The 19024-nt window shown below is 43.2% G+C and overlaps 1 protein-coding gene across 3 annotated transcripts; it reads right to left on the bottom strand.

Moving 5' to 3' along the window:
* Positions 1-1635: 1635 nt before the first annotated feature.
* SERPINB9 (serpin family B member 9) lies at positions 1636-17536 on the bottom strand. 3 transcript variants are annotated; one of them, XR_010413539.1, is made up of 8 exons: positions 17355-17536; positions 14925-15102; positions 11526-11663; positions 11051-11168; positions 9404-9546; positions 7696-7851; positions 2589-6456; positions 1636-1756 (listed from the first exon to the last, which is right to left on the bottom strand). XR_010413539.1 is itself a non-coding variant. In XM_045866465.3 (7 exons), exons 2-7 carry the CDS (start codon positions 15090-15092, stop codon positions 6052-6054), a joined length of 1128 nt encoding a protein of 375 aa, XP_045722421.1. In that variant the 5' UTR covers positions 15093-15102; positions 17355-17536; the 3' UTR covers positions 1636-6051. The 3 variants fall into 3 exon arrangements, 2 of the variants coding, with proteins under 2 accessions (XP_045722421.1, XP_064453341.1); XM_045866465.3 differs by having other exon boundaries at positions 1636-6456; XM_064597271.1 differs by lacking the exons at positions 14925-15102; positions 17355-17536 and adding an exon at positions 12414-12554 and having other exon boundaries at positions 1636-6456.
* Positions 17537-19024: the final 1488 nt, after the last annotated feature.

Raw genomic sequence — 19024 nt, 5'->3', positions numbered from 1 at the left:
TGAAATGCTCTCTCAAATCTCACAAAACCCAGACTGTGTACCGGGCTTGTGTGATTGGTGGTGTTCAAGCAGCGCCAGCTTCAGCAGCACGGGATCTGTGGATTTGCAAAAGGCCCCGCGCTCGCAAATGCCCTGTCCCTGATTCGATACTGTCCTGAAATTCAAACGAGGGACCTCATTTTCCTTTGTAGTAGGGCCTCATAAATTGTGTAGCTGGTGCTAGGTGCTGGGTGCTGGGGGGACACCTGTGGGACAACTCCTGCCCTCCAGGACTTTACAATCTTGGGCAGGTGGGTGAATAGTTCATTTATATTCAGTGTACCAAAAGCTTCAGCTTCAAAGAATTAAACACACAGGTGGAGTATTTCACCCACAAGGATTAGTGAGTATTAGCTGCTGATGGAGGGTTTGGGGCTGGGGGAGGTGAATGGGGGGGGAGGGATGGGTAAGAAGGGTTTCAAGGTAGAATGTGGAAAGCGTAAAGCCCCAGAGGAAAGACAGAGCATGGAATCAATCTGTCATCAGGAAGCTGTAAATAGTTTAGTCAGGCTAGAGCTGAGGATTGTCCTTGGAGAAAGGCAAAGGATGGACAGGAGAGTGGGCTAAATTAGGAAGTGTCTTGTATTAGCCTGCTCAGACTGCCATAATCAAATACGGCAGACTGGGTGGCCTATACAACAGACATTTCTCACAGTTCTGGAGGCTTTAAGTCAGAGATCAAGATGTCAGCAGGGCAGGTTTCTCCTGAGGCCTCTCTCCGTGGCTTGCGGATGGCCACCTTCTCACCGTGGCATTTTCTCTGAGCTTGTTTGCCCTAGTATCTCTTCTTTTTTTTTTTTAAAAAGACTTCGTCAGACAGAGAGCGAGAGCACAAGCAGGGGGAGCGGCAGACAGAGGGAGAGGGAGAAGCAGACTCCCCACTGAGCAATGAGCCAGATGCGGGACTCGATCCCAGGACCCTGGGATCATGACCTGAGTTGAAGGCAGACACTTAACCCACTGAGCCACCCAGGCCCTCTTCTTTTTATAAGGAGATTAGGATCATACCCTTCTGACCGCATTTAAGTTTAATTACTTCCTTAAAGGCTCTATGTCTCAACATAATCACATTCTGAGGTACTGGGGAGGGGGGTGTGGGCATTGACATGTACATTTGGAGGGAACACAACCCAGTTCCTTACTGGTTAGCTCTATGCGGGCGTTTAATCTTTATCTTAAAAGTCGTGTGGGGCGCCTGGGTGGCTCAGTTGGTTGGGCGACTGCCTTCGGCTCAGGTCATGATCCTGGAGTCCCGGGATCGAGGCCCGCGTCGGGCTCCCTGCTCGGCGGGGAGTCTGCCTCTCCCTCTGACTCTCCCCCTCTCATGCTCTCTCTCTATCATTATCTCTCTCAATAAATAAATAAAAAAAAATCTTAAAGAAAAAAAAAAAAGTGTGAAACCACTCCTCCTCATCCACACAACCCTAGGGAATATATGAGCAAAGTATATGAAGTCAGCTCACAGAACAGGAAATAAAGCTTTGAAAAATAATTTTTAAAAAAAAGCTGGAAATGAACCTTATTCATGAAAAGAGGAAGATACATGTTTGACTGACATTCTTATTAAAATTTATTCTAAAAGCCAAGAATAAAATATTTTAAAGCTGTTTATGTAGATTTATTTCAGTTTCAATACCGTGTCACTCAGAATTACACATGTGGTTATATCCTGGAGTTCTTCCTTTGAATTATGTGCAGATCACAGGATTAGATTTTCCTAGTTGAAACATTAAATAATATTGAAACACAGAGAGTAAAAACTGGAAGTTTTCCTCCCATTCCCCCTCAAAACCTTTCCCAGAGATAACCTCTGTTAAAGGTGAAGGCTTAGCCTTTTAAACCTTTTCCCAGAGACTCACATATGTGAATTTACGTGTAGACATACAGGGTCTGTTCACATAAATGCGTGCATCATGTAGGCACGTTGTACTGAAAGCTGTATTTTTCACTTAATTTGTTTTCATGACCTTTTTCAGGAACTGCATATAGACCCTTCACAATTTAAAAAAATGTTCTGCAGAGTATTGCATAATATAAATGAATTAAATTCTTCTATTGCGGAAAAAATAAAATTCAGTTAAATTGTAAGGCACCCAGTCGGTGTCCCTGAGAAGCGGAGAACTGCTTGGTGTGGAAAAACCCACACAACTGGGGTCAAAAGTATTTAGTAGGAGGAGGGAGAAATGATGTTTCTCTTTAGTATGTACTAAACTTCGTTTGCTTATATGCCACCCATAACCAAATGAGGGAAAAATGCTCTCACTACAATTATTATAATGACAATAAAACTTAGAAATACCATAACAAGAAAAACAAAACTATGTCTCTCTCTCTCTGTCTATATATATATACATAAATATATATAGAGAGAGGGAGATAAAAAAGATTTGAATAAATGGAGACTCCTCACATTTCCTGAACAAGACTAAACCCTGTAAATAGATTAATTTATCCCCAAATTTATATGTTTAATGTCACACTAATCCCTCCAAAAAATACCAAAGTTAAAAACATTACTTTGAGTATTGCAAAATTATTCTGATGTTCACCTTGAAGAATGAAGATGAGAAAATCACCGTGAACACTAGGGAAAAACAGATTATTTACAATTAATGTTGAGAAGTTGGCCATTTGTAAATAAATACAATTATATTTTCTCCTGAATGTCAACAACACAGAAACAAATTTCAGATGGATTAAATAGTTAAATCAATTAAAAACATAACAGTTTAGAAGAAAATATAGGTGCCGTGCTGGCTTCAATGGGAAAGTATTTCTAAGAATTGAAAGCAGTGTCAAAAATCACTACGGAAGAAAACCTGGGATAAAAAAACTGTTCATTAATAAAACATCATAGCAAAATTTATGAAAAGTTTCTCACCAATAAAAAGAAATACAGTAGGTGTGTATCCTTGTATAATATATACTGCAGAGATTTTTAATCTACATAAGTAAAACTTATAAGTTGTTAAACTAGATATACATATACACATATATATGTATTTTTTACTCAGTATCATCTATCCGTAAGACTGAATGTACACCTACTTTGTACTTTAGTCTAACTCTTACATAGTGGCAAAAGTATGTGCACACCTTCATTATTCCCATTGAGATGGACACTTAGGTAGCTTCCAATTCATTGCCAACATAAAAGAAGTTGCAGTGAACCCCCTCGTGCCCGTACCTCTGGGGACCTGTGCAATGACAGCACTGGGCCACACACCCCGAAATGAGCTGCTGGAGCCCAGAGCAGACACCAATTGAGTTCACTGCCAGATTGCTTCCTATCTGAGCCATATTGGTTCTTGTTCCCACGAGTGCTCCTAAATTTCCCTACTTTCTGGCTGATGCTGCACGGTGTCCAACTTCCTGACACCAATCCGATGGATGTTGAGCATAGAATCTCATGGTATTTTATTTGTATTTTTCTGATTACTAACTGACTGCCTTGTTCTCTTTGATTTGCAGGAGTTCTTTGTATACCCTAGTGTTAATTCCTTACTGATTTTTTATAATATTTTCTTTCAGTCTGGTTGTGGATTCCATTCATGGAATGGATTTGATATATATATGCCAGCTGTATAATTTTTCACCTTATCACTTGTTTAGATATTATTTTTTTTATCTATTATCAACATCCTTTTGCAATTCAAAAGCAATTATAGGTGTTGAGACAACTGATATCCCATACGCAAAAAAATTAAGTTGGACCCCTACCTCACATCATATACATCAAAATGGATTAACGTTCTAAATATAAGAGCTAAAATCATAAAAGTCTTATGAAAAAAATAGTTGTAAATTTTCGTGACTTTGGATTTGGCAAAGGATTCTTACATATGATACCATAAGTGAGTAACAAAAGAAAAAGTAGATAAACTGGACTTCACTGAAATTAAAAACCTTTGTGGATCAAAGGACATTATCAAGAAAGGGAAAATATAACCTAAGCAATGGGAGAGAATATTTGCAAACCATGTATCTGATAAGGGTCTTGTATCCAGTATATATAAATAACTCCTACAACTTCACAACAAAAAGACAACCCAATGAAAAAATGAACAAAGCATTTGAATAGACTTATCTCCAAAGAAGATATGCAAATGACCAGTAAGCACATAAAAAGATGCTCAACACTATTAGTCATAGGAAAATGCAAATAAAACACACAATGAGATTTCACTTCCTACCCACTTAGAGACGCCATCATTTTTCTATAAAAAGAGGGGTGGGAAATAACAAGTGTTCATAAGGATATGAAGAAACTGGAACCCTTATACAACAGCTATCCAAACAAATACATGTATGTGCATGTTTGTAGAAGGATTACTCATAAATAGCAAAAAGATGGAAACAAATCAAATGTCCACCAATGAATGAGTGGATAAACAAATCTTATGCTACAGCTATATGGTGGAATATTATTCAATCATAAAAAGAGATGAAGCACATGCCACAACATGAATGAACGTGTCATGCTGAGTAAAAGCCAAAAACAAAAGGTCGCATGTTATATAATTCATTTATATAAACTATCCAGAGTAGGTAAATCCATAGAGGTAGAAAGCAGATTGGCAGTTGCCAGGAGTTGGATTGGGGGTGGGGGGAGTAACTGCACAGGGTTTTCCTTTGGGGTGATGAACATTTTTTGGAACTAGATAAAGGTGGTGGTTGCACAACATTTTTTTTTTTTTTGGTTGCACAACATTTTTTTTTTTTAAAGATTTTATTTATTTATTTGAGACAGAGAGAATGAGAGAGAGAGAGAGAGCACATGAGAAGGGGGAGGGTCAGAGGGAGAAGCAGACTCCCCGCCGAGCAGGGAGCCCGACACAGGACTCGATCCCGGGACTCCAGGACCATGACCCGAGCCGGAGGCAGTCGCTTAACCAACTGAGCCACCCAGGCGCCCGGTTGCACAACATTTTTAATGTACTAAGACCACTGCATTGTTCGCTTTAAAATGGTTAACTTTATGCTATGTGAATTTCACCTCAATAACAAATTCTTTAAAAAGGCCCCAATAATGTCACTGATAGCTAATCACTTTTTTAAAAAATTACAGAGCTCATCTACGATCAAATTACTTACCACTGGACTGTACACGGCACATAGACATGTAAAATATAGTCCCACCCCCTGAGGAATTTAAGGTCTAGTTGGAGAACACAGATGATTAATAAATAAATCAACCGCCATAAGAGAAATGCCCTCCCTCAGTATGCAATGAAGAGTTCAAAGATGCACACCTGCTGATGTAGAAAAGGAAAATTTTCCTGGAGATGACATTGGAAATGAACTTTTAAGAGTTGAGCGGAATTTTTGTTAGAGTTGGAGGTGAAGAAAATACAAGAACAGAAGGAAAGGGGATCCCTATGAGGAGATCACATGATAAGTTTAAGGACATGACCTCGTCCAACCTGTCATAAAAGCTACTCTGGCCTGAGTATTAAAGACCAGGTGTCAAAAGACCATGACTCCGCCCCCTTTGTCTCCAATGCCTGATGCCCTGCTTGCCACCTACTTAGTGACGCATGAATGTCAAAGATAAAATAAAAATGTGCATTAAAGAAGCTTTCTAAAAAGCCCATGCACCAGGCAGACTATAAAATAATAGCCTCAGCTAGCAGCATTTATTACTACTGAAACAGGCTAAGGCAAGTATGCAACCAGATTTGAGGTACAAGGCAGAACACAGTGTCACTAGAATGAATTACAAGTGGAATGAGAGGGGAGTAAGTCTGGGGCCATTCAGGGAAACTTCGCATTCCATCCTATCGGATTCGGACTGCACTTTAAATACTACAGGGAATCATTAAGGTCTCTTGTCCCATGAACTTGGCTAAGTAGGGCAAATGAGTGGTCAGGATGGGGAGAGCTGGGTGTAGACAAGCATGGGATTGAGATGCTTGAGGCATCTGGCCTCACCTTTGCACTGCGCTTCGAAGGCCCATTTTCCGGGGCTGTGGAGCAGGGCAGGAGGACACAGAAAGAGGGGAATGCTCACCCTTATGGAGAGGAAAACCTGCCACAGAACAGAATAGTGTTGGCTGCATTGTGCCTAATGAAGAAAAGGAAGGGGTGGTCGGCGCAGAACGTGGGGCCAGAATCCATGCAACACTCCACAACCAAGATAGTTGATGCGGCCGCGGCCTCCGTGCCTTCCTCGTTCACCTCCACAAAACTCTTGTGCACAAACTTGGACAGACACAGATCTCTCTCGCCTGACATTGCCGAAAAGTCAGCCTCGTCCTCCCGAAAGGCATCAACCATTCCCAGACCCCGGAGCACAGATTCCATGTCATAATCCTCTTCCAGCTGAAATCTCGGAAGGAAAACTTCCACTTCGGTGCTCTGCATACGGTCTGGCTTGGTCCAAGCTCTGAATTTCTCCAAAGTGAGATTTTTTTCCACCTGAAGGACCAGAATTAAGACTTTAAAATTCATACTTCCGTACATAAGGCCACGCACACCCACGTACCCTTCCTTCTCTCGGAGATGGGTGGTGATTGTCCCATGGGACCAGGGGCACCTTTCTGCGCCAAGAAATCCGTGAGATCTCAGACTTGTGCTATTCCAACCACGCTCCCTTGCCAAGCAGGCGGCACGTGAGGCAGCCCCGAGGCATACAACGAGCGGCTGGTCCTCTCCTTACCCAACAGTATCTACGACACATCTTTCATCCTGACAACGCTCAATGCCCAGCTGACTGTGATTTTCTTTTTAACTGTGCTTATTTTTTGAAGATGAGGCATTGCTGGTAAGAAAAACGATTGGAAAAGAAAGGGCTCTTGCTGGAGCAATTTGCCAGAGGTGCAATCCTGTGTACCTTCTGAAGAAGAGACGGCAGGTGGCAAGGACACACAGAGAGCCTCTGGCTGCAGCTCGGCTCACACAGGCCCCTTAGGACACTGGGAGTGCTGTGTGCCCCTCAGCGCCTGGGCCTAGAAGCTCCTGGGCCATGGATGACTCTCACACTAGGGATGCATGCTGAAAGGAAGCAAAGTGAGTTGGGAGTGCCGTCTGGAGCTCTTTCTGGCTCTGCTCTCCTGAGTTTTGGGTTCTTGATATTTAAAATATAATGCAGGCGTGCCCGGGCAGCTCCGCTGGTTAAGTGTCTGCCTTCAGCTGGGTCATGAGCCCGCGCTGGACTCCCTGCTCATCAGGGAGTCTGCTTCTCCTCTCCCTCTGCCTCTGCCTCTGCCCTACCCCCACTGTTCATGCGCAATCACTCTCCCCCCCCCAATTAAATAAATTCTTTAAAAAAATAAAGAAATAAAATATAATGCTAACAACGATTATGATAATAATAACGGATCATATTTATTCAGGGCTTATTATGTACCAGACAATGTGCTAAGCTTGTTACTCGAACCACCCCCATTTTATCCTCATGGTAACTCTCAGGCAGATGTTATCACCATCCCTGTTTTCCAGGTGGGAAAACAGAGTTAAGGAATTTGGCGAGATCACATAGATAATAATGGGAGAAGTAGGTCCTGAGTGACAGTTTGGTTCCAAAGCACGAGAGCCTGAATACTGTGCTCTGTTTCCTGGTTGCCCACATCACTGACTCAAAAGGTAAACATAAATGTTCAAAGTGGTGCTTGAGTTCCAGCAAGAAGGACGCAAAGGGCGCCCTGGGGTTCTCACCAAGCTTAGATCCACGTTGTCGTCCGGGAGCAGAATGACCATGCTCAGCTCCTCACCCTCGTAGGGCAGCTCCAGGACCTGGGTCTGCACCTCTTTAATATAGGTAAGCTTAAACGTAGCTTCCTGAAACATCATCTGCACCGGCTTTTGCTCCTTCTGACGGGAAGAAACAGATGAGCACGGAATTAAAAACAGATTATTGTAAGAGGCAATAAAAATTTCCAAAAGAGCTATAATTGGCTCCAGGAGTGTTTTCAGCACCCATGATGGAAACGATATTCGTGTGCTAGTTCCAACTCTTTCCTATCATCGATACGAGGCATCTGTGGTAAACAGATACGGCGCTAGCCTAGGAAAGGAGATGTTTTATTCAGCAAAATAAACGTGATACTCTGCATTTCCCACAGGAGGAAATCAGATTTTCCTCATGTAAAATATGCCTGGCAAATATATCTAAGGGAACAATATAATCAAATATAATGAAATAGAAAATTATTTCTATTTAACTGGAAAAAGTTTTTATGATAAAGAAGAAGAGACTGGGCCGCCTGGGTGGCTCAGTTGGTTAAGCGACTGCCTTCGGCTCAGGTCATGATCCTGGAGTCCCAGGATCGAGTCCCTCATCGGGCTCCCTGCTCGGCGGGGAGTCTGCTTCTCCCTCTGACCCTCCTCCCTCTCATGCTCTCTGTCTCTCATTCTCTCTCTCTCAAATAAATAAAATAAAATCTTTAAAAAAAAAAATACAAAAAAAAAAAAAAAGAAGAGACTGAAGAGTTTCACAGCAGTGTGACTAGTGGTGTAAAGAGCCCCTCAGGAAGCAGTCTGCCAGCAAGTAGAAAGAATTACATATCTCCTCCTGTATTCAAATGCAGTTGTTTCAGTTCTGATACTCTAATCCAAGGAAATAGTTTTCTAAAAACACAGAAGAGGTATATGCATGCAGAAGTTAATTGGACTACTATACTCATTAAAGTTTTAAAAGCTGATATGGATCAGCTATTCTAAAAATTAGAATTCTAAAATCATAGCTAAAAAAGTTCTCCTCCTTCCACTTTTGTAACTAGAGGGCTGATTATGTAAAGTACACCTTATGCCCCACCCCCCAAAAAAAGGTTCTACCTGTACAGTACAAGTTTCCTAATTGCATTAAAATGGTATTTTTTTTTTTAGGGGCTGGGAGATTTGGCAAGCTATTTTAATGCCTGCCTGAATTGAAGTTATACCTCAATATCAAGACTAACATCTTTGTCAGTTAGTTTTAATATTAGAAACTTATAAATACTAGATTAATAATGATTAACAATAATTCAAGTCTATACTTATTTTTTCAAGTATCTGATTAAAGAAATATTCACTCCTTCTATCCACTTGCCCAACACATACACATATCTCACTTCCTTAACACGTTTTTTGCTTTCTGTTAAGCAACTTAAGCTTAGAGGAAAAGTCTTAAGTTTCCAGAACTAGGTGGCAGCAATGAATGTAGGAGAAATTATCAGAGGCAGTAGGAATAGTAATAAAATGCAAAAAATCAGAGGCAGCAAATTATTTTTATTTCTCAGTTCTTTTCTCCTGAGTTTAAAACTTCATTCAAAAATGCGTTAAGTTTCAAAATTATTTCTAACCAATCATTTATGCTTTTACAAAGTTAACTTTTTCCATTCAATTTCTTCATGAAACTAGAAGGATTTTTGAAAGCTTCTCTCACCTGGTTTATTTTAAAAGGCATTTCCCTTGTGTACATTTTGTTGAACTGTTCATTCCACCTTCCTTTGAAGTAGATGGCATTGACAAGAACCAGCCTGGTGTTTGCATTGATTGAGTTACTTGGCAGTAAATCTCGAATTTTACCTTCCAGGAAAAGTAGAGAATATATTAAGTTGTTTTCATAGAAGTGTGATGAATAAATCGTAATAAGGCTATTGACAGATCCTCAGTTATTAATCAAGAACCAAACATTCTTTTCTTTTCCAAATTTGGTGAGTTTGGATTGCTATATGCAGAAATAGAAAAAAAACAACACATACAAGTGGTTTTCATGGTCAGGTCATAAATGCTGTGGGAACACCCACAAAGTCCATGACGGTGAAAGGTTTCTAAATCACTCAGAGAAACACTACACTAGGTCGGACAGCAAGGCAAGCGGGAAACGAGAGACGGGCTGGGAGGGACTTAGGTTCTCTCAAGTGCTAAAACGGAGTGTTTGGTTTAATGCACCAAAGGTACAATGAGTGCTAACATTCCACAACTATGTCCACATGTCAGAGGCAGCCAGAATGAATGACTCAACGGGGATATAGTTGACAATGGGTAGCATGGATGCACTGAGGAGTTTCTGGAAGCATCTGGAAGAGATTTCACTATTTGATCCTCTAAACAAAATACCAGACATTCCTGGAAAAGGTAAGGTGGGCAAGTGAAAGATACTCCCTTCTTCCCTAGATATCAAGTTGTACCTTTCTAATGAACTAAGAGCATCCCTGCTAATTCCCTGCCTCCAGATGGCATAAGTAGCAAATATTACAAGAAGAAATGGTAGCAATAACCGCTAACTCTCTAAGGAGAGACAACCTCTTGTTCTCTATTGTCTGATTTATTGATAGAAATAGGAGTGTTCCTAGTGGTACTAAGTAGAGTTGGTGCAAAAGGTCCTGAATGGTTCGAACATCGTTGATCATGCGGGTCAAGATCAGAACACACCACTCTGTAAAACAGAAACGAGTAAGGCTCAATACCAAACAAAGGATGATTTCAGTCTAGAGAACTGATCAGCCGTGAGAGAGCATCTGCAGTTGGCCTACCAAATCTAGGCTTATCAAACCTAATTAAGGGAGTGTACGTGGAAGACATGAAAGAAGCAGCAGAATAAGTAAGCTTAATGTATAGGGTGAAGGTGGTGGTATGTGAGGTCCACAGAGAATTTCGAAGCCCAAGCGTATGTCTCAGAGAAGATCTGACCGATAGCCTCCTTCCTACGGAGGTGATGAATTCCCCCAACATGTGAATGTTACAGGCCAAGTGAAAGTATGTTTCAGTGTACCTTATTAAACTGGAAATCCAGCCTATGACTTTCTTTGGATATTTGTATCAGTCTTTCTTGTCCCAGGAGAATGGACAAAATTAAGTCTCTGTGGTTGAAAACCTGAGCATCTGATCAGAACCCTGTGAGTCCATTAAGTTTCAAATACGCCAAGAAGCCCAGCCCATCAGCAGGCCTCTGACCATCTGAAACACTCGTCAAATCAGAGCATCAGGAAAAGCAAGGGGAGGAAGAGGGAGCGGAGGAGAACCAGGGGAAAGATGAGAAGGCAGAGGGAGAAGGAAAAAGAAGGGGGTAATAACATGTAATTCTGACCTTCAGTCTTTTTTGAGACCCAAGTGTTGATGTGCTCCCTGCACTGCTCTGCATCATTGGCAAAGGAAAGCTGCTCCAGCTCAGCGTGGTAGAACCGAAGACAGGATTCCTTAAAGGCCTTTGAGGGAAAAAGGTTCAAATATGGCTATATTCCTAAATAAAGTTCAGGTTCCAAGAAAATTGGAATCTTACATACGTTTTATTAAAACGAGTATACATTTCTTAAAAGTGGTCATATCTCAGTCTACTAGGTACTAAAATATCAGAGTTTATAAATAGGTAAGTACTAAGCCCCAAATAACCAGAAATGGATAAGTGAATTTTAGAAGTAATCAATTTTTAAATAATTCAAGGCACAGTTATAGCATTATGATTTTTTAAAAAAATGTTTACCATAATTTTCAGTTCTCCAAGATCTTTCTTTCAGACTCCGTATTTTGATTACAACTTTTATTGTTCTGCTGACTCAACTTACCGAGAGGAATTCACAAGTCTTTTCTCCAAAGAGCCTGCTGGCCATTCTGAGCAAGTACTGGGTGCCAGGTTTGTTCACTTCAGCAAGAAGTGACTGGAAACTCTGATGAATGTCTTTCTCTGTGCTTAATGAAAGCACCTGTTGAGAAAAATAATTTTAAAATTTATCAAGATTGTTCTTTGCGGGGCAGCTGGGTGGCTCAGCCAGTTAAGCGTCTGACACTTGATTTCAGCTCAGGTCATGATCTCAGGGTTATGAGATCAAGTCCTGAGTCAGGCTCTGCACTCAGTGTGGAGTCTGCTTCAGATTCTCTCTCCCTCTCTTTGCTTCCCCCCTCCCCACCAGCTGCTCGCACACTCTCTCTCAAAAAAAAAAGATTGTCTCAAAAAATCTGTAAGCAAAATTCTTTCTTAAATACTCTACAAATTTTTGCTTTAAAGTATACTGGTTTCTCTTTTTAAAAAACGGATATTACATTCATTTTAATCGCAGATTTAATACATACTAGAGCAGCACTATGTGGGGTAAGGAGAAGATACAGAGAGAAAAGGACAGAGAGGAGAGGGGGAGGGAGAGAACAGAAAACAGGGGAGTAAGACAAAATGGATGAAAGACCTAAATGTGAGACAGAAATCCAATAAAATCCTAGAGAACACAGGCAGCAACCTCTATGACCTTGGCCGCAGCAACTTCTTGCTAGACACGTCTCCGAAGGCAAGGGAAACAAAAGCAAAAATGAACTATTGGGACTTCATCAAGATAAAAAGCTTTTGCACAGCAAAGGAAATAATCAACAAAACTAAAAGCCAACCGACAGAATGGGAGAAGATATTCGCAAATGACGTTATCAGATAAAGGGCTAGTATCCAAAACCTGTAAAGAACTTACCAAATTCAACACCCAAAAAACAAATAATCCGGTCAAGAAATGGGCAGAAGACATAACAGACATCTCCAAAGAAGACATGCAAATGGCCAACAGACACATGAAAAAGTGCTCAACAGCACTCAGCATCAGGGAAATCCAAATCAAAATCTCAATGAGATACCACCTCACACCAGTCAGAATGGCTAAAATTAACAAGTCAGGAAATGACAGATGTTGGCAAGAATGTGGAGAAAGGGGAAGCCGCCTATACTGTTGGTGGGAATGCAAGCTGGTGCAGCCACTCTGGAAAACAGTATGGAGCTTCCTCAAAAAGTTGAAAATAGAGCTACCATACGACCCAGCAATTGCACTACTGGGTATTTACCCCAAAGATATAAATGTAGTGAAAAGAAGGGGCACCCACACCCCAATGTTCATAGCAGCAATGTCCACAATAGCCAAAATATGGAAAGAGCCCAGATGTCCATCAACAGATGAATGGATAAAGAAGATGTGATATATATATATCACAATGTGTGTGTACACACACACACACACAATGGAGTATTACTTAGCCATCAAAAAGAATGAAATCTTTCCATTTGCAATGACCTGGATGGAACTAGAGGGCATTATGCTAAGTGAAATAAATCAGACAGAGAAAAACAAATACCATATGATTTCACTCATATGTGGAATTTAAGAAACAAAACAGATGAATATAGGGGAAGGAAAGAAAAAATAAAATAAAAACAGAGAGAGAAGCAAACCATAAAACACTCTTAAGTACAGGGAACAAACAGGGTTGCTGGACGGAGGGTGGGTGGGGGGATAAGGTAACTGAGTGATGGGCATTAAGGAGGGCACTTGAGGGAATGAGCACTGGGTGTTATATGCAACCGATACTAAATTCTACCCCTGAAACTAATAATACACTATATGTTAACTAAATTGAATTTAAATTAAAAATTTAAAAATTAAAAAAAACAGGGGAGTAAGAATTGGCTTTTCTACCTAAATAGATATCTATTGTTTATAGATAAGTAATAGGAAGGGGCACCTGGGTGGTACAGTCCGTTGAGCATCCAACTATTGGTTTTGGCTCAGGTCATGATCTCAGGGTCATGGGATCGAGCCCTGCATCGGGCTCTGTGCTTTGTGGGGAGTCTGCTTGGGAGTCTCTCTCCCTCTCCCTCTGCCCCTCCTGCTCGTGCTTGCTCTCTCTCTCTCAAACGAATAAGTAAATCTTTAAGAAAAAAAAAAAGGTAAGTAATAGGAAAGAATGACAAGGATAAGAGGGGTTCAGAAAAGGGGGCTATTACAAAATCTTGCATCCCAAGGAAAACGTAAGTATGAAATACACCCTATATAAAGTAAAATTTGCTTCTAAGATTTACAAGGAAAAAAGAACAACACATACAGTTAAAAGCATGAAAAGTTCATGGAGAAATGGGCAGAAATACAACCAGTGGGGAAAAACATCACTTTCAGTCTCCGCCAGTGCACACAGAATCCGAAAGCTAGTTCTTTGAAAGAAGTGCCCTGAGTGCTAGGAGTAGCAATGTGTATTTAGCATATTCAGTGCCATTGCCATCCAGTTGAGCACAGGAGGATAAGGAATTTCAATGTCTCTGAATACAAAGTAACCAGACAATCTTCAGGTTCTCAAAAAAAGCTCCTAGAGGGTTCATCAGTTAGCCTAAAACACAGAAAAGTTCAGTAAGCCCAAAGAAGCCCCCTTCTACACGGAAACACCCAGTCCTTCCTACCACAAGCTGAAAAATGATTAACATTGAGTAGTCACCCCAGAAAGGGCTCTCAAGGGAAAAGAAAGTTATATCAAAACAAAGAGCCACACTGACTAACACACCGATAGTGAAGATGTGTGTGGGGGCATGAGGTAAGCTTTCAGGTTTCATCTCGGGCACATGTCCCCTACCTACTCTATAAAACCCCTTCAGGACAGGGATGGAGTCTTAGTCATTTTCAGATGTTTGCTGAATGTTTGTTAAACTAACTAGTCCACATGCCGTCTGTATATGTAATAAAGACGTGCTTTTTTACCCACATTGCATATTTTTGTCCATCCCCTTACTGAGCTAGGAAGGCATGTTGGTGTATTAATGACCTGAAATAGATATGAACCTCCCCTTCCTTACTAAAGAATAATTATAGCTATGAAGTCTTATACTCCAAAAATGAGAGCTCTTAGCTGCTTAGAGTTCCAAATAATTTCAGTATCATTACCTAAACAAAGATAAAGTGCTAGGATAAGATTCTGATAGTCTTATCCACATTATTAATAAGGGAACTTGCCCCCAAAAATATCTCAGGGAAGGAGACTCCCAGCCTTGTCCTTTGTGTCTTGGTCCCCAGGCAGCCCCACCTGCCAGAAGTAAGCACAGGTGTGTCCACACTGGGCACCCCTCCCACCCTGCTTTACGGCAGTTCTGGAGCCTCAGGTACGAAGCTGGGTGATGGGACATAATAACCAAAAGGCAGTCCCTTCTGCTGGGTGACAAGCAGGTTTACCTGGGCCATCTGGGCAGCAGTGTTTCCTTTTGCCCCCAGGAAGACCATGGCCAGGGCTGAGGAGATGCTCACAGGAGAATAGAACACGTTGTGTGAAGGGTTGTCTTGACACAGTATCTTTAAAAGCTGGAGGGCAAAGGTGCCATTTGCTTCAGAAAGAGCGTCCATGATGCAGGGTCTGGAACCAGAGCATAAAGACAGATAAAGAGAGAGTTTGCTTCAACAGCCCCCACCCCCCCACCCCGAACATTACTGACCTCACATATGGCAGTTTGGGAATTGTACGGGGTTTTGTTTTTGTTTTTTTTAATAATAAAGCTCATAAATATTTTAAGTTGAAGGCAAACCCATTTACTATTGCTCTCCATCCAAACAGTAAGTCCAAATATTAAGATAATTAGCTAAGTGTGGTACTGGCAGAAGATAAAACCAGCTTGAGAGCCTTGGGGCAAATGAAGAGCACCAGCTCCTGGGCACAGACGCACAGCACTCAGCCTCCGGGTTTCAGGGAAGTCCAATCTTCTCCACAATACTTTCTTTTTCCATACATTTATGGAGAGAACTTCTGAGAGTTTCAGTTATGCAACAGACCACAGTCTCCCCATCTATTAGCCGATTCTTTTTTTTTAAAGATTTTATTTATTTATTTGAGACAGAGAGAATGAGAGAGACAGAGAGCACATGAGAGGGGGGAGGGTCAGAGGGAGAAGCAGGCTCCCTGCCGAGCAGGGAGCCCGATGCGGGACTCGATCCCGGGACTCCAGGATCATGACCTGAGCCGAAGGCAGTCGCTTAACCAACTGAGCCACCGAGGCGCCCTATTAGCCGATTCTTGAGAAATGTTTGAGATGCTGGTAAGCGAAGAGAGACAGGCTACAGTTGGGTTGGAACTGGCTGTGAGGCCAGGACCTTTCATCTACAGTGAATGGAGAGCCAATGTGCTCTCCTGCTGGGCAGCCCATGGCCAATTAACACCCAACTCAGAGTGCAGGACCATTGCTAGGGGCTAGGCATCACGTGACCTTCGGACCTTGGCACTGAGGGTGAGGAGTCTGGGCGTTTTTGTTTCACAATTTTTTTTTGCTAACTCAGAAACACTGATTTGGGAGTTTTACCCGTTAGTCTCAGAAAAAGCCACTACAGTGGACTGTGCATGAGAGGGCGAAGAGCAGCCCTGGTGGAACACCAGAATGGAGAGGTAAGGTGGAACAGAGAAGGGTCCAAGAGAGCAAAACCACTGAGAATGGGGAGGCCAGTAATCCTGGTAGCTACAGAGGTCAGAAGCCTAAGTGTGAGTGGGCAGGTCTGCTGACCACACACCGCTCCCATCCCCCAGCCCACATTTCTCCAGGGAATTAGCTAAGGGTGGAAATGAGACCCTCACTCACCCAACGCTGGCCTCACACCCTGGGAGACCTCCCTGACTCCTCCCACCCACCGCTCCTCACCCCCTCAAGCCCATCACCAAGGTTTGCCCTCTGCTGCCTACATGGCTCTTGAACCAGTCTACTTCTCTTGAGCCTGCACCCTAGTCTATACCACCTGATCCCTCTCCCCGCGGGCAGAGCCACCCCCCACCCAGTACACTCCATTCTGACAGGAAAGAGGACCCTTTCAGCCCTCCTCTTAAACCTCAAAGGGCCCTTAGGATAAGCCCGAGGCTCACTTCATTTAAATGGCTTATGCCCCACCCGTCCGCCTCCTCTGCATCCAGCCTCGGCCTCTGGCCATCCTGACCGCCTTTCATTCCCTCCAAGTCACCCCTGGGCCTTTGAAAACACCGTATCCAACTCCGCGCCCCCTACACTGATTAACGGCACTGACGCCACCACCGCCTGCCGGGCGTGGTGGGCCCGCAAGAGAGCTCAGGAAACGGGAAGGACTCCATGAATTTGTGTGGAAGGCCTGCAAGAACTAGGGTGGGTAAGAAGTGCTTGGATTTGCAGCTGCAGACTGGTGATTTTAGCAGGAAAGAGGACAGGTAGGGAGATGTCGTTCCGCGGATCCCTAGGAGAGAGAGGAGGTGAGGAAGCAGGGCCGGTGCGAATGCGGCTGGAGGGCGGCGAGCCTGCTGGGAGGAGGCGCGCGAGGGGCGGAGAGAAGACCCTCGGGGAGCGCCAGCGGCTGGGGCTCGCTGGCATCGGGAGGCACGGGCGCCACCCAGCAGCTGCGCCACCGAGCCCACCGAGCCGCTGCGCCACCGAGCAGCTGCGCCACCAAACAGCTGCGCCACCGAGCCCACCGAGCCGCTGCGCCACCGAGCAGCTGCGAAGTGAAGGGCTCTCTTTCTGTCAGCAGGGAGAGGGCCAAGTCGGCTCGGTTTCGCTCGCGTCCTCGCGTGCTCGCGTGCTCGCGTCCTGTCTCCAGGCCGGAGCGCGGGGGTTCTCCTCGTCCGCCATCCCCGCCCTGCCCCGGAACGCCCCCACTTGCCCCCTCCGGCACCGCGCCGCTCCTCCCTCCGGACCCGGATCCCGACGACTCCAGGCCGAGCTCCGCAGCCGCGCCGCGGGTGCCCACTCGGGTGACTGGCACCCGCAGGACTCCGCCAGCCCCCAGGGCCCGAGACCACTCCTAGGTTTCCCGCCAGGGCGGGGGCGGTGCCTGGGCGGTGCCTGGGGGCGGGGCTCGGCGAGAGGCGGGGGCTCGCGAGCGGCAGGGCTGGGGGCCGGGGTCGCCGACGCCTCCAGGCCCCCCGGCCCCGCCGCGTGAGTGGGACCCTGCAACCTAAAGGGCTGGCGGCGCCCGCGGTCCGCCAGAGGCCTCCGCTCTTCTCCCTCCTCCTCTGCTCCTCCCCCCGCCCATGCTCTCTCTCTCCGTCTGCTCTCTCTCAAAAAAAAAAAAAAAAAAATCTTGTTTTAAAAGAAAAAGTATACAATTCAGTGATTTTTAGTCTGTTCACAAAGTTGTACAACTGTCACCACGATCTAACTCCAGAACATTGTTATCACCTCAAAAAGAAACACCGTGCCCATTAGCACTTTCTATTCCCTCCTCCTCCGGCCCCTCCACCCCCACCCCGGCAACCATGAAGCCATTGCCTAGGTTCGCCTACTGTGGACATTTCCCGTAGATAGAATCATATATAATAGTCTTTTGTGACTGCCTCCTTTCACTTAGCAGAGTGTTCTCAAGGTTGATCTTTGCTGGTTCAAGGTGACAATTATCTGTACTTCATTTCTTCTTATGACTGATAATATACTAATATAAAGTGTGTACACATATATATCCATTTTGATTATTCATTCATCAATTGGTAGACAATTGGCTGTTTCCCTCTTTTGTCTGTTATGAATAATGCTACTATGAACATTCACATATAAAATTTTGTGTAGACATATATTTTCACTTCTCTTGAGTCTATACCTGGAGTGGAATTGTTAAATCATATAACAAGTCTATATTTAACTTTCAGAGGAAATGTCAAAATATTTTTCAAAGCAGCGACACAATTTTACCACCGTCATTGTATGTGGGTTTCAATTTCTTGACATCTGTCTTTTTTAATTTTAGCCGTCAGAGTGAATGTGAAGTGGTATCTCATTATGGCTTAGAGTTGTATTTCCATACTGATTAATGATGTTGAGCACCTTTTATCTTTTTCATGTGCTTACTGGCTCTTTGTCTATCTTCTTCAGAGAAAAATCAATTCAAATACTTTGCTCATTTTCAAATTAGGTTATTTGTCTTTTTATTGTTGAGTTTTAACACTGTAAGTTTTTATTCACTTCATTATCATACTGCATAATCAAACTACTCAAAACCAGTGATAAAAAGAAAATCTTAAAAGTGATCAAAGAAAAGAGGTACAGAAAAACAGAGATAAAGAGGATATCAGATTTTTCTTTAGCAACAATGCAAGCAAGAATACAGTGGAGAAACATTTTTCAAATACTGCAAGAAAAAAGAGAAACCATCAACCAAGAACTCTGATCTTTCAAAAATATTTTTCAAAAATGAAGGTGAAATAAAGGCTTTTTCAGACTGACAAAACCCAAATGTTTTCATCACCCACCAACCTTGCACTTCAAGAAGTGTTGAAGTAATTCCTTCAGGTAGGCAGACTAAAGATGACAAAGAAATAAGGATCTGCCCAAAGGAAG

This window comes from Mirounga angustirostris, unplaced genomic scaffold, assembly GCF_029215605.1.
Source record: "Mirounga angustirostris isolate CCGP_5_RB_7025 unplaced genomic scaffold, mMirAng1.0.hap1 SCAF_8, whole genome shotgun sequence".
Lineage (NCBI taxonomy): Eukaryota > Metazoa > Chordata > Mammalia > Carnivora > Phocidae > Mirounga > Mirounga angustirostris.
Note: the sequence above shows the minus strand (reverse complement) of the source record. Positions and strands in the feature narration are given on the sequence as shown.